Source organism: Pogona vitticeps, chromosome 13, assembly GCF_051106095.1.
Source record: "Pogona vitticeps strain Pit_001003342236 chromosome 13, PviZW2.1, whole genome shotgun sequence".
Classification (NCBI taxonomy): domain Eukaryota; kingdom Metazoa; phylum Chordata; class Lepidosauria; order Squamata; family Agamidae; genus Pogona; species Pogona vitticeps.
In genome coordinates this window covers 11,417,307-11,432,533 of record NC_135795.1, presented here as the reverse complement: position 1 = coordinate 11,432,533, position 15,227 = coordinate 11,417,307, and the positions used below count along the sequence as shown (strand labels likewise).

General features: G+C 41.2%; 1 protein-coding gene across 1 annotated transcript in view; it reads right to left on the bottom strand.

Moving 5' to 3' along the window:
* Window positions 1–15,227, bottom strand: part of USP42 (ubiquitin specific peptidase 42) — a 44,976-nt gene that overhangs the window by 7,612 nt on the left and 22,137 nt on the right. Inside the window, exons 11-14 of the mRNA XM_072982737.2 lie at window positions 7,483–7,583; window positions 6,410–6,563; window positions 4,034–4,786; window positions 151–242 (exon numbers count right to left, since the gene is read on the bottom strand). Coding sequence (XP_072838838.2) covers window positions 151–242; window positions 4,034–4,786; window positions 6,410–6,563; window positions 7,483–7,583 — 1,100 coding nt within the window. The remainder of the gene's footprint in view (window positions 1–150; window positions 243–4,033; window positions 4,787–6,409; window positions 6,564–7,482; window positions 7,584–15,227) is intronic.

The following is a 15,227-nucleotide window of genomic DNA, read 5'->3' as shown; positions in this document are numbered from 1 at the left end:
AATGTGAAACTACAAATTAGGTAAGACAACCCAGAATCACTCCAAGCACAGTTTTGAAGGCCTGATGAAAATTTTTTCAGTGAGAGACAGATACGACCATGTCCTTCTTAATGAACATGTATTTGGAAAAAGCAATGGTTGTTTTTTTACCTTATATTCCCAGCCAAGCTCTTCAGCTGACTATATCTGAAAGAGTCTAAGATTCTGTCTTCAGGGACTGGCAACAGAGCTGTAGACACACCCTATCAATTAAAAATAGAAAAAACAGTTAACACACAGAAGGAAAGGACTAACCAAAACAACTGACTGCTCTAGATTTCTGTGAAGAACGTAACATCTAAACCCCTTGCATCAGGAACACACAAAAGAGTTAAGAGCTCTCTAGTTCAACACGGTCACCAAATGGAAGCAAAATCCATCTCTCTCAGAAGGCGGCCGACCACTGCTCTGTCTGGTCCACTATAGCAGTGGTCCTCAACCTTGGGCCTCCAGATGTTCTTAGACTACAACTCCCAGAAGCCTTCACCACCACCCCTGCTGGCCAGGATTTCTGGGAGCTGAAGTCCAAGAACATCTGGAGGCCCAAGGTTGGGGACCACTGCACTATAGTTTCTACGGGGGATGGAATCTTTTGACCTTCTAGAGGCTGCTGGACAATGACTCCACCACTCCTTGTTTGGCTATGCTGGTTAGGGCTGATGGGATTTGGAGTCTGTCCAGCAACATCTGGAGGATTTCATGTTGCCCCCCCCCACTTGGTCTATTGTTCCCCAGGGCTTTGTAGAGTCCCCGCTGGGGATTTGATCCGGGGCCACCTGCGTGTCAAGCGTTACTGCTCGACCACGGAGCGATGGCCCCTCAGCCACAGAAACACAAAAGCTCACCCCCAGGTCTAAAAAGAGTTGTGAGATAAGTAATGTGTATTAATTCTTTCCCAAAATACAAATGTAGTGTGTTAAAACATGCTATTAAAGGAATCTTTAATGTGACTAGAAGTTGTGTATATCTATTATGTTTATGGTTTTGAAATTGCTCATGTTGAATATCTAAACTGTCCAGAGTGGCCTGGCAGCTAGATGGGTGGTAGAGAAGTCCAACCGTCCAACCAACCAACCAACTGACCGACCGTCCAACCAACCAACCGAAGGCAGTCCTTCATCCTGTTCTGATGGCTACTCTCTGAGCAGGTCTCTTTGCTACTCCAACGGCCCTCCTTCTCTCATATCTTACTCATTGTTGCTTACCATTTGATTCTTAATTTGAAAATTGGCTTATTATTTATTTACCTTTCTTTTCTATACCTAGATCCAACCCTTCCTTTCATTTCAAGCCTTTTTGAGGTGGGTTAGGCTCAGGCCTGTGTGAAACACTGAAGATCAGAGCAAACTACGGTTCATGTGGGTCTGGTTTTAGCTCTCCTCAGTTCGGGTTGAATCAACACTCCTTGCCCTATACCATGCTAACACAAATGCTTCTAGATTTGTGCAAACCAAACTTAACAAAGAAACAAGAAGTAGCCAGGTTGGCCACCAAAAAAAAGAGAAGTCTCCAAATCTATTTTAATACAATATTATCAGATCAACCCACCTAATAAAGGGACTACCCTAGCTTTTTAATTTCATTTACCATTGCAAAAGAAGATCTGTATCACATGACACATCTTATTAGCCTCCATATGGAACAGATTAGTATCCTAACTCCTATTGGTGGATGGATTTTTTAAAAGAAGCCCAGCAACATAAACATTTTGCCTCATTTCCCCTTGTCTGGAAGAGTGTCGGAACCACCACAAAACACGGCCATTCTAACAAGCCTGCTGCCACAATATTAAAAATATACTGGGGAGAAGCAATGCTATCATTCTTCCCTCATGTAGGACCCCCTAATTCTACCTGTATGTCTCTCAATTAGCCAACTGTTGGGGTTGTGTGCTGACGCGTTTGAAGCCAACAAGGGAGCCCGAGAAGCAAGCAGGATGTATCAACACACTTGGGTGAAATCTGAAGTAGGCAAAAATTAAAAAACTCTAGAAGGGGAACAGTGAAGACTGCATGTTTGGCTCTCTCCAGGAGTTATAGGATACTGAGTGTTTGTTGGAAAAGAAAATCAAGAGGAGGAGAGGGATGGAGGTGGAGAAGACTGGCCGGTTCGTAGAAGCCTCTTCAGAACCTGCATGTATTGGACTACAACTGCCATAATCCCACTGTCTGTTGTCAATCTTTCTGAGGACTGCACCAGATTGGGAAAGTTATAAGAGGATATGGCAGGACATGGAACCTGGAACATTCCTGTGAACTAGTGACACCACATTGCACTGTTACGTTATAGGTCCCCTTTTCATTTCTAAACATGAAAAGTGTGCGAGAGCTGTTACTGTGCTGTGTCCTAACTTCTATCTGAAGGGCCTCTGATGAGGACACAGGATGGCTGTATCCACCAAGCAAATACAGTGGGGTCTCGACTTACGAACGGCTCAACATACGAACGTTTCGACTTACAAACTGCTCTCATAGGAATATATGGACTCGACTTACGAACTTAGATTCGAGTTACGAACATTTTTCCCCTTTTTTTTAAAGCTAAGTCATCTTAGGTTAAAAGGAAAAAATGAAAAAATATCCCCCTCTAGTGGCAGAAGGCAGAATAGCAGCTTCCCATTAGTTTCTATGGACGAAAAGAGCAGATACGGATTAAATGGTTTTCAATGCATTCCTATGGGAAATTCAGATTCGACTTAAGAACTTTTCGACCTGAGAACTGCCTTCCAATACGGATTAAGTTCGTAAGTCGAGACCCCACTGTAAAGCTCACACACTGTACCCAGCAGCCCTTGGTTTCGAGATATGAAGAATCAAGTAGTTTTGTATATAATTGCTTCTCTCTGCAGCCCATGAGGCAAGAGCCTGTACACAACCCCAGAGTCTTGGCATGGATAATCACTAGAGATGGGCACGAATTAAAAAAACAAATTGCAAAATGTGTCAAAAATTGGCAACAATTCATTGATTTGTATTCATCCAAAACCCGATCTTCACCAGACTTCCAGGGTTTATAGAGGAGAGTCAAGGGGCACTTCTTTGCGACTTTGGTGTCTCTACGAACCTCAGAGCCATTTTATAGGGATTTAAAGCCAAGACAAATTAATGAATTTTAAAAAATCATAAATTTGTGATTCATCAGCCTTGATGAATTACAATTCATGACAAATCACAATTTTTTAAATTCATGCCCATTCCCCCCCCTTCCCGGCCCCTCAATTTTCATTTCGTATTGTTCACTTATTTTCAGATCAAAAAACATGCTTCTTCTAAAACCAGGAATCCACTGGATGCTGCATTTTGCACTATCTATTCAGTCCTTGTGCAAAATCAGATGAAAGAAGTATCCACAGCCAGTCAGGTATGTCTGGTGTGAATTCTATCAGCCATGTTAACAAACCAGAAGGCAGACTTCACAGTGCCTTGAAAATAGGAAATCAGCCTCAGAAATGCTCATGGGATGATCTCTGCTATGCTCAACATTAAATTAAGACTCTCACCTTAGTTCAGGATTTGAACTTAATAAACCATGGAAGTAACCTAATTTGTGTTAACCAGTGGTGGGCAACATGTACTCCTCCAGATGTTGTTAGACTACGACTCCTATCATTCGTCACTACTGGCTAGGGTGATGGGAGTTTGCAGACCATCTGGAGAACTGCCCTAAATTCTCACCCCAGTATTAAACTTTTTGAGTACAGTACCAGTGCAAACTATAAGAAGAGGAAGAGAATATAAGCCAAAGAGGAGTGTGTCTTCCTGAGAATGGCTTCTTCTCAAATCTTAGCTTTTCTTATATGGGACTCAATCTGCCTATGCAGAGTTGCCAAGCCTTTTCATTCATGTACAAACAGGGCCCAGATCTGATTAACCTGTTGCATGAAAGAGGTTTCAAGACCATGCGCCAGGGTCATGCATCTGCCTCTCCCAGTTTGCCTTGGAGCCCCTGCTACATCTCCAAAGGACAAAAGAACCCACAGCAGGGAGACACTCACTTTTCCGGGCAATCCATTTGCTTTGGAAAACAGGTTTTCTCCCATTTTCACCGGCTTTGCTTGGCAAGTAGAGTCATTGCATATCTCTCCATTTTGTTTAGGGGCCTCGCTGAGACTAACAGATACGACAACGGTAATGTTTTCGGGCGGCTCGTGCTGCGGCGCCTCCTTTTCAGCACTGTGACAGGGCGAACAGAAATTCTCTGAGGGAGTGGCGGCATTCTCGATTAACATGTCATTGAAGGCTGTGCCGTTGTGGCCGTTCTCCTTCACCAGCCCTTTGGACTCCTCGTCCGAGTCTTCTGAAGACTCTGCTCCGTAAGGGACCAACATGCTCGGGCTGAGTTTGGACTTGCCGTTGACCACCAGCTTGGAACAGGGTTCGCTGGGAGCCGCCGATTTGGGGACTTGGTTAGCAGCCGATACTGTAGACGCGCTTGAGGTAGATTGCACTGCAGAAGGATTTGAAATTGTGGAGGATGGAGCTGGTTTGTTGAGGTGATCCAAGGTACAGCTGGCGTGAGAGACACTCTGGCGAGCAGGCAGCTTGTTGTTGTGAATACTGATGGTGAATTTTTGCTTTTTGGAAGGGTCGGGCGCCGTGGTGTTGGCAGGCCTGTTCATGGACCAGTTGGGGATGGACATGGCCGGTGGAGCCGAAGACGGCCTGGTTAGGGTGACGTTGCTAGCCACCGCAACCGAACTGCTGGGAGCCTCTTTCATGGAGCCAGTTCCGTTCAGATGATTTGAATTCTGCAAAAAGGAAAAAACGAAAACCACTGAGAAAGTCAAATATTTTTAAAAATGAGGATTTTATAGTTTTGTGGCTTATTGCTACACATCCCATGTTTGTACTAGCTCCATTCAGAAACCAATCTAAACATTAGTTAAGTTTAACCATAGTTTGCCTGATGTTCTTTATCAACAGTTTGCCTGATATCTGAGGTGATAAGCCACGATCATAGCCATAGTTCCATATCTGAAAGATGATACAATGAGATCTGCAATCCGATGCCCACGCCAACGTTTGGATTCTAAAAAAATATATGGTTATAACTGTGAGGGTGACCTGGCTATGGCAATTGGTCACCCCACTGGTCAGCAAGGTGACGTAGTGGCACTGCGGGCTAAACCACAGAAGCCTCTGTGCTGCAGGGTCAGAAGACCAAGCAGTCGTAAGATCGAATCCACGTGACGGAGTGAGCTCCCGTCGCTTGTCCCAGCTCCTGCCAACCTAGCAGTTCGAAAGCATGTAAAAATGCGAGTAGATAAATAGGTACCACCTCGGTGGGAAGGTAACGGCTTTCCGCGTCTAGTCGTGCTGGCCACGTGATCATGGAAACTCTCTTCAGACAAGCGCTGGCTCTACAGCTTGAAAAACGGGATGAGCACCACCCCCTAGAGTCAAACACGACTGGACTAAAAACGTCAAGGGGAACCTTTACCTTTATGGTTTCCTAGCATGCCTGAGCTGAGCCACTGTGAACTGAATATTTTAATCAAGGAATCACAAATTCTGGCTTTAAAGCAAGCAAACACTTCAGGTCTATTTATACTCAAAAGGTTAATGATAATCTTCAGCAGTGACGGGGAACCTGCCCCTCCAGTTCACATTATTTATTTATTTATTTATTTGATTTATATCCCGCCTATCTGGTCCGCACGGACCACTCTAGGCGGCTAACAACCATTATCACGGAAAGATAACCACAAGCGATGACTGCTGGATAGCTCAGTGGGTTTAAGTCTCTGGCTGAGGAGCCGGAGGCTGGGAGTTCTCAAGACAGTGGAATTCTCTACTGTGACTTCCTTCACAGGGGCTGGACCTGATTATCTATTCGGGTCCCTTCAAGCTCTGCAGTCAAAGATTTGTATATATACAGAACTTATGGTGTACCACCCTGGAACAACTGAACTGGCCATATAGGACTGTTTCGAGGATGGAAGGAATATCCTGAGAAAGGAAATCCCAATTGGTGGCCTCTACCTTCAAGTGACCAAGGCAGGCTGCCTTCCTGCACTTGAGACGGCCAAGATCATTCCCTGATATTCCACTTCAGACTTGGGAAGGCTTACTGGGAAATAACAGTTACAGAACCAGCACCTATACATTGGGAGATGTTTGAGAAGCAGCTTCTGATGATTTCATATGACAGCTGTTTTCATTCACATCCAACTGACTCGTCAACCCAAAATCCAGATTTTAACTACTATTCTACATACAGTACAAACAGTCTGTAAATGTTGTCCTGCTCATGCCCCCCCTGGTATTCTCTCTGCACTGTAACCAGAAGCAGAGGGTTAGAGTAGTGCCACCTTAAAAATTAAGACATACAAAGAAAGCAGACGTTCGATCCAGCGAGAAGAGACAATTACCTTAATCATGTGGGGAGGGAGCTGGGGTCCAATAAATCCTGGGGCCGTTTGCTTATTATTGATCACCCGCTGATTAATCACAGGGCGGGGAGAAGATTGCCCTGGAGTATGAGCTGAGTGAATGTGTTCGCCACCATTTTTCATGTCATGGGACCTGAAAGAAACAAGTAAGAACACACCTTGGCCCACATTTGTCAACTAAGCCTTTTTTTTTTCTTTGTTCAATTCTGTGTTGTCCATGACTCACACTTGCTCCTCATACCTTTAACCTGCTAAATCTAGACCCTCACCTCTTCTTTAAGAGATTCGAAATGGATGTTTTAGCTTCGCAACCACTTCATGGGCATGGTTAGGCTGAGAGAGAACCACCAAAGGGGAGGACGTGAACCTGCCTTCCAGCCGTATTCAGGCCCAATCTTCTAGCACGGGGGGGGGGGGGGTTCCCAAACTTGAGTCCCCAGATGATCTTGGACTACAACTCCCAGAAATCCTGGCCAACACAGCTAGCGGTGAAGGCCTCTGGGAGTTGCAGTCCAAGAACCTCTGGCGACCCAAGGTTGGGAACCACGGCTCTAGCAAGTGCAACAAAAACATATGGGGTCTACTTTAAGGCAACCTTACCCATTGCTTTCCTGTACAGTGGGGTCTTGACTTGAGAACTTAATCCGTATTGGAAGGCGGTTCTCAAGTCAAAAAGTCTGTAAGTCAAGTCTCCATTGACCTACAGTGCATTGAAAACCGATTAATCCCGTAACAGGCCGTTTTTGTTCCATTTCGGGTTTTTTCTGGTCTGTAAGTCAATTCTCAGGCTGCAAGTCAAACCTAAATTTTGCAGCCAGAGAAGTCTGTAACTCGAAAAGTCTGTAAGTCAAGCCGTCTGTAAGTCAAGGGTCCACTGTACAGTGTACAAAAGAAAAAAAAATTAAAATAGGCATTTACTAAAATCCTTTCTGATTTTCTAATTTCCACCACCCCCCACCAGCCAATTAAAGCTGTGGAGTGAGGGGGGTGGGAATTCAGAGCAGGGCGGGATATCAAGAGAAGAGAGCACCTTCAAGAAAACCGAGCCTTACCTGATGTAAAACAACACATAGGCTTGCTGATTCAATACCGTTCTGATGTCACTGTTGGAGACAGTAGAGTCATTCATCTGGTACCACTGCCCATTACTGGCCTAAAAGACAGAAAAAAACGGGGGGGGGAAGAAAACGAGTTGCGACTGTATTTAAGAGGAGCCACAGAACATATATTTTTTTTTTACTAAGCATTGAACTGAATGGTGCATCTCTACTCAAAGGCTTTCTCGGGTGAAAGGAACAGACCGGGTCCGTTCCACTGCAGCTTCTGCAACTTGAACCTGGCTCTTTAGTCGTTTCAGGGGACAGTCTGTACAAGACGCTGGCTCCTCTTGCTGGACTTCGGAAGCCCACTTTTAAATATCAACAGCTGCGATTTTGCTTCTGAAGGACCTTTCTGTGTTGAGACTAAAAGGGCCCTGTTCTGTGAAGGCACCTCCTGAAGGGCTGATCCCGTAAAGATGATGATAAAAGGACTCCTTTTTGTCTCAGCCAAATCTGCCCTACAGGGTCCACTATAGGCATGTTCGCCGCCTATATTAAATTGGAGAGAAGAAGCACTGTCTAGAGCTTTGGAATTCAAAAGTCATGGGTATTCAGATGACATGCAATTCTGCTTCTCCTTTCTATCGCGACCGAAGGGAAGTTATAAAAGGGACGGCACCACAAAGAGATGAAACCCTCCCTCCCCAAATGACTGCTAAGCACATCAAGGAGGCGCAAAGACAGAAAGACAAGCATCCCAAAATAAAATTACTGTCTTGGGAAAGGTTCATTGGGAGCGGGGAGGGGAAGGAAGGGATTCCTGAGATGTTATTGTTGAGATGCCCTAGGAAGACAGAGCTGAAGTGGCATCACCCATATTGACCCTACATCACATAACAAGGACAATCAACTTGGACAGATTGAAGAGATAATGAGACAAATGTGCAGAAAGCTATCGATGGCTAATAGTCATGATAGATTCATCTTGTCTCCGGTTTCACTCGTGATATGCAATAGGATGCCAATAACATTCGTGTCCTGCTTCTGGGCTACCTCAAAGCAAACATCTGGCCCACTTGGAAACAGAGTGCTAGATAGATCTTCGGTCTCATTTACTACAGCTTTAAAGCATCAACCAACGTCTCCCCGGGAGTTTTTTATACCTTTGCTCAGCAGTATTTACTGATTTAAATGCCTTCACCTTTTCAGTGGGAAAGCTACCGTTATAGAAAGGGCACAGCTATGCAAGGAATTTCTGAGCTAGGAAGATGAACTCTTGGGTCTTTAAACAAACATTAGGGTCTGTATTAAAGAGAAAGAGAATAGAACTATTATTAAAGAAAAGTAAAGTTGATATTATTTACCTACAAGAGACACATCAACTAAAGGATGGAGTCAATGAATTGAAATTGCAAAATATACATATATATGAAAAACATTTGGGACTTCTAAATCTAGAGGGGTAGCAATATTAATATCTAAACATTGCGAATTTGTAGTAAAAGAAGTAATAAAAGATAGTAATGGCAGATATTTGATAATCCAAGGTCAAATGGGGGAAGAAGAATATACATTAGTAAATGTGTATGCACCAAATATGAACCAAGGAGAATTTTACAAACATGTGATTAAAGAAATGGAAAAGGTTAGGAAAGGATATGTGATTATGGCAGGAGATTTCAATATGGTCTTAGATAAGTTGAAAGATAAATCTACACATAAAAAAGATGAGTTGAATAAAAGGGATACCCCCCTAAGTAAGATAATAAATACTACCGATTTGAAAGATATATGGAGAGAATTGAAGGGAGATGAAAGAAGATTTACATATTACTCTGCTGTACATAAAAGTTACTCTAGAATAGATTTTATGTTTATATCACAAAACTTGATTTCAAAAGTAGCAGACACGAATATTAATGTGATAAAAATAACAGATCATGCATTGATGGTGATGGAAATGAAAGTTAAGAAGGATTATAGAGAAGCTAGGAGATGGGGGATAGACTCCAATATTTTTCAGCATACAGAGGTGGTAGATAAAGTTAAGAAAGAATGGTTGGAAATATGGTCATTTAATGAAGTAGGTGGGAATAAAATAGGCGTGTTATGGGACACCATGAAAGCAGTTATGAGAGGAATTGTTATAAGAGAATCCTGTAGATTAAAAAGACTGAGAGAGGAAAATGTGAAAAGAATTGAAGAATCATTAAAGGATTTAGAAACTAAATATTTTATAGATAGAGATAATAGAAAATTATTAGAGATACAAGCTAAAAGAAAGGAATTAGAAGGTTTAGAATTAGAAAGGGTGCAGAGAGACCTGATATACGCCAAGAGGAATTTTTTTGAATATAGTAATAAAAATTCAAAACTTTTAGCCAGAATGGTTCAAACTAAAAGAGTAAAAAATATAATTGGAGTGATTAAAGATAAAATAGGAAAAAATTGTAGTTTAAAGAAAGAAAAATTAAAGATTCTACAAGATTTTTATCAAAATTTATACAAAGGTAATAGTGCATCGAAAGAAGATATAGACGCTTATATTAAAGAAAATGTTAAGAGTAAAATATCAGAATGATAAAAAAAGATTTAGATAAAGAGATAAAAGAGGAAGAGATTATAGAGATTATTAATAAACTAAAATTTGGTAAAACTCCAGGTTTTGATGGATTAGGTTCGGAATACTATAAAACTTTTAAATCAATATTGATCCCTAAACTAAAAGTGCTCTAAAATGAAATATTGGAAGGAGAGAGAATACCAGATTCATGGAAACATTCATTGATAACTCTTATCCCAAAGCCTAATAAAGACCTAACAGACCCAAGTTCATATAGACCTATTTCATTATTAAATCAAGACGCAAAGATATTTACAGCAATACTCGCAAATAGAATTAATAAATTTATTACAAAATATATCAAAGAGGAAATTATATATAATCCGGAAAGGCTAATTTGGTGGGAAATGGAATCATCAGAATTACACGGAAATATAGAAAAATATCTATTTGGTAAAGCAAGAAAGATAAAATAAGTGAAATTAATAATCCTTTTTTAAAGACATTCTTAAATATATGGTATAAGTATAAAAAGAATTTATTTATTTATTTATTTATTTATTTATTGGACTTATATACCGCCCCATAGCGCTACAAGCACTCTCCGGGCGGTTTACAATTTTTTAATTATATAGGCTACACATTGCCCCCCCCGCAAGCTGGGTACTCATTTTACCGACCTCGGAAGGATGGAAGGCTGAGTCAACCTTGAGCCGGCTACCTGGGATTTGAACCCCAGGTCGTGAGCACAGTTTCAGCTGCAGTACAGCGTTTTAACCACTGCGCCACGAGGCTATGTTCATTATAACTCTCCACTTGGATTAGTGACAGAAATAGAAAATTTTCCTACCAATATGAAAGTGTATGCGGATTATTTAAAGAAAAAAAAGGGATTACATTGAAAGACTGGTCGTATAAAATGAGATCGATAGATCAAATGAAACAAATATTTCAAAACAAGAGTATTTCGTGGTTGAATTATACACAACTAGAAAGATGGACTAAGGAATGGGTAAATAAATATAATAAAGGTAGAGAACATACAAAATATGAACAATTTCTATTCTCATATGAGGACATTCAGATGACTGACTCAGTAAAAGGTACAGTGAGTACAATCTATTCACTTCTTAATTTAGAGGAAGAAGAAAGCGAGAAAGAGGGATTGAAAATAGTGTGGGAACAAGACATTGGAAAAAGAATAAACGAAGAAGAATGGAGGAAGATATGGAAAATTAGGGTTTTAAGATTTATGTCGGTAAGAATAAAGGAAATTTTTTAAAACTCAGTTTAAGATGGTATTTAACACCGGTAAAATTAAACAAAATTAATACTAATCATCCGAATGTCTGTTGGAAATGTGAGAAAGAAGTTGGTACATACTTTCATATGTGGTGGGAATGTGAAAAAGTACAAAGATTTTGGAAACAAATCTTCAAAGAATTAAGCTATATGTGTGGAAAAGATATAGAATGTAAGGCTGAGATTGCTCTGTTATCAATATATGAGAACGTGGAATATGACAAAATGACTAAAGAACTGATAACTAATCTAATAACAGTAGCTAGATTGATTATTGCCAGGCAATGGAAATTAAAGAATGAATTACACATTGAAGAATGATATAAAGAAATATGGAATATAGCAATAAATATAAATTAACTTGTAATTTAAAGATCAAGAAAGGAGAGTTGAAAAAGAACAATTTTTATGTAATATGGGGCAAATTTTTTGGAATATGTGCTAATAAGGGGGAAAGGGAAAGCTCCAAATCAAGAATCTATGCAGTTCTGGAGAAGAGGACAATAGAAGAAGAAGAAGAAGAAGAAGAAGAAGAAGAAGAAGAAGAAGAAGAAGAAGAAGAAGAAGAAAGAAGAAAGAAGAAAGAAGAAAGAAGAAGAAGAAGAAGAAGAAAAAGAAAAAGAAAAAGAAGAAGAAGAAGAAGAAGAAGAAGAAGAAGAAGAAGAAGAAGAAGAAGAAGAAGAAGAAGAATATGGCAAGAGGTCCCGTACATGGTGGTGGGGAACACAGTTATTGTATTTGAGTTTATATGTTTTATGTAAATGATTTTGTTTTTGTTATAGTTTTAGAAATTAAAAAAACTAAAAAAAAAAAAACAAACACTGAATGGAACACAAGGGGCGTTAAAGTGAGATTCAAGATGTGTTTGGAAAAAGAACACAACGGTGTTCAGACCCGCCAAAGAATACAGAACACCCTTCTCCTCCCCACCTGGAGTACAGTCAGCATTTCATATATATCTTACGTGTTCCAAATTCTACACAAAGAACTAGAAAGCATAAAAGGAGCACATGTTTATGTTCTTTTTTTGGGGGGGGGAAGGTCCTGGTTTCAAATGAAGAAAGGCCCTTTCCAAACTTGTCCGGAAGGGATCATCTGCTCTCTAGTGGGGAAGAAATGAAATTGCTTCAGCACAAAGAGATGCATTAGTAGAAATGGAAACGGTAAGATGGCACCTAGCTTATTTAGCAGATCATTAGGGACAGTTAGCAAAGGGAAAGAAAGAGACGGCAATTGTTAAGGGAAGAGAGATAACCTCCCCGAGCATGTTTGCTTTAAGCAAGGGGCAAGCCGTTCACCGGCCCCTACAAGGCATCTGTGTGAGAAAGATTAACTTCAAAGCTTTATGCCATCCCCGTAATGGAAGCTAATGAAGAAATGACACATAGTGCTCAGAACTGGAATCGGGCCGGACAGACTGATTCAAACGCTATGGAACAACCTTCCACCAGACTCCCTTTCTATCTAAAAGGTTGCTTGTGAAGATACAATGGGTAGGATGAACCACGCCCATAGTTTTCAGCTTACTGCCAACAAGTTAATTGATAAATGCATTAAATAAAACAGAACATAAGAACCTAAGAAGAGCCCTGCTGGATCAGGCCAAGAGCCCATCTAGTCCAGCTTCCTGTATTTCACAGGAGGCCCCACCAGATGCACCTGGGAGCCCATGAGACAACGAGATCCCTGTCTCCTGATCCCCATCCCCTGCCTCTGACATTTGGAGGTACCTTCCTTTTAAGCCCAGAGATTGTACATCCCCCCATCATGGCTTATCACCTGCTATGGATTTTTCCTCCAGAAATCTGTCCAGTCCCCTTTTCAAGACATGTAGGCTAGATGTCATCACCACATCCTGTGGCAAGGAGTTCCACAGACTAAAAACACACTGGGTAAAGAAATATTTTCTTTTGTCTGTTCTCAATTGGAGTGGATGTTCCTTGGTTCTGGTATTGCGTGAGAGGGAGAAGAGCTTCCCTCTCTTCACTTTATCCATCCCCTGCAGGCTTGGCACATAGCTCTTCCCTTTAACACCTCCCATTATGTGCAACTTCCAGTGAATACTTTATTCTGTCTAAATGCAGGGCCAGCTCTGCGGCACAGAAAGCGAAGACAACGCAAGGAGAATGAGTACAGAATAAGCAGATTGTTTCCATGGTCCAAAGTTAAGCCTGGCTGCTTTAACCTCCTCATCTTACTGAATTTTGTATATGTCAGTACATTTTCTAGGTATCCTCTCTTACATAGTTAAGTGATTTGCTGACTTAGACTTAGAAAGCAGAATATAAAAATAAAAACAATCATGTGGTGTCAAGTCAATCCTGACTTATGATGACCCTTTTCAGATTTTCCTGGTAGAGAGTGCTCAGCAGTGGTAGACCATTCCCCTCTTCTGGGGGTGCGCAACCTGCCCAAGGACCCATACAGTGCAGGAATCAAACTCCACAGCCAAATACTTAAACCACTGAGCTATCCAGCCAGCTAAGTTACAACAGCTACCTTTAAAACATGAACAATTGTTCAGAAATAGTTAAAACGTGAAAAAAAGACACAAAACGAAGTCTTCAAAAACAAGAAAAAGAAAGGAAGAAAAACTCAAATGAGAAAAATAATAATACAACCATCAACATTTAGAGAAGATTTAAAAAAGGATGGGGGGGGGGAGAGAGAAAGGATGGATTAAACTTTAAGTAGGACAAAATGCGGTATTAAACCACTCAGGTTTGTTCAGCACACAGATAAATAACTTTTAAAAAATTCTTCAGATGCCGCTTTGGCCTCTGTTTTCATAATAAATGTATCTTGGGACTTGACATTGGCAGGGTATTTTAGTAACCAAAAATAAATATATAAATCCCCTTCTGCGTGCCTCGTAAGATGTTCAGGTCTGGAATAAACCATCCGCTATTTTCCCCAAGAGTCTCTTGCAGCTTCGACACTAAGTGTAAGTTTTTTGGCAGTCCAAATAAATTTCTCGCATTCATTTTGCTACCCTCACAGCATTTTATCAGACAAAAAAAAAACCTGGCATATTGCAGAAGAAGAAATTGAACTTTGGGAAAACAAATAGCTTCAACATATTTATTCTGCCTAGGGAAAAAAGTTTACGATAGGAAAAAAAAATCTGTTTTTAAATCACAGCCTGTTTTATTTAGAGGCTTAAAAATGAAAGGAAGGGTTTTTATATCTAGTTGATGCTCCTCTGATCTTTGCCGTAAGTTCCACCTGAAATCTGTGACCAACACGGACTGACACAGGAGGGCAGTGGATATATGGGAAGGTTTCAGGGAAATCACAATCCCCTAGCATCTCAGCGACATTCTGACTGCTGTCAGGGAATTCTTCTACAGGGACTTCTTTTTCCTAAGGCACAGCCTTGTGCAGGATTCTGGGAAATGTTTCCAAAACTAAAGTTGGAGCTGCTGACCAACCAGGTTTAAAGGATGCCTCACATGACTCTGAAGCTGAGGCTCCAATCCTTTGGCCATCTGATGAGAAGAGAGGACTCCCTGGAAAACACCCTGATGTTAGGAAAGTGTGAAGGCAAGAGGAGAAGGGGACGACAGAGGATGAGATGGTTGGACAGTGTCATTGAAGCAACCAACATGAATTTGACCAAACTCTGGAGGCAGTGGAAGACAGGAAGGCCTGGCACGCTCTGGTCCATGGGGTCACGAAGAGTCGGACACGACTTAATGACTAAACAACAACATGACCTGAGAAGAATACCCTAGCAGGCACTGGAGACCACTTTGGGGGATGGAGATCAAAGATGATTTGTGGCAGCTGGCCATGCTCCAATGAAGCTTGTTCTATCTATCATCCGTTTGCTGAGCCTGCTATGAAGGGATCCCTAAAACGTTTAAAAAAAAACACCTTGGTTTCCCTCGTA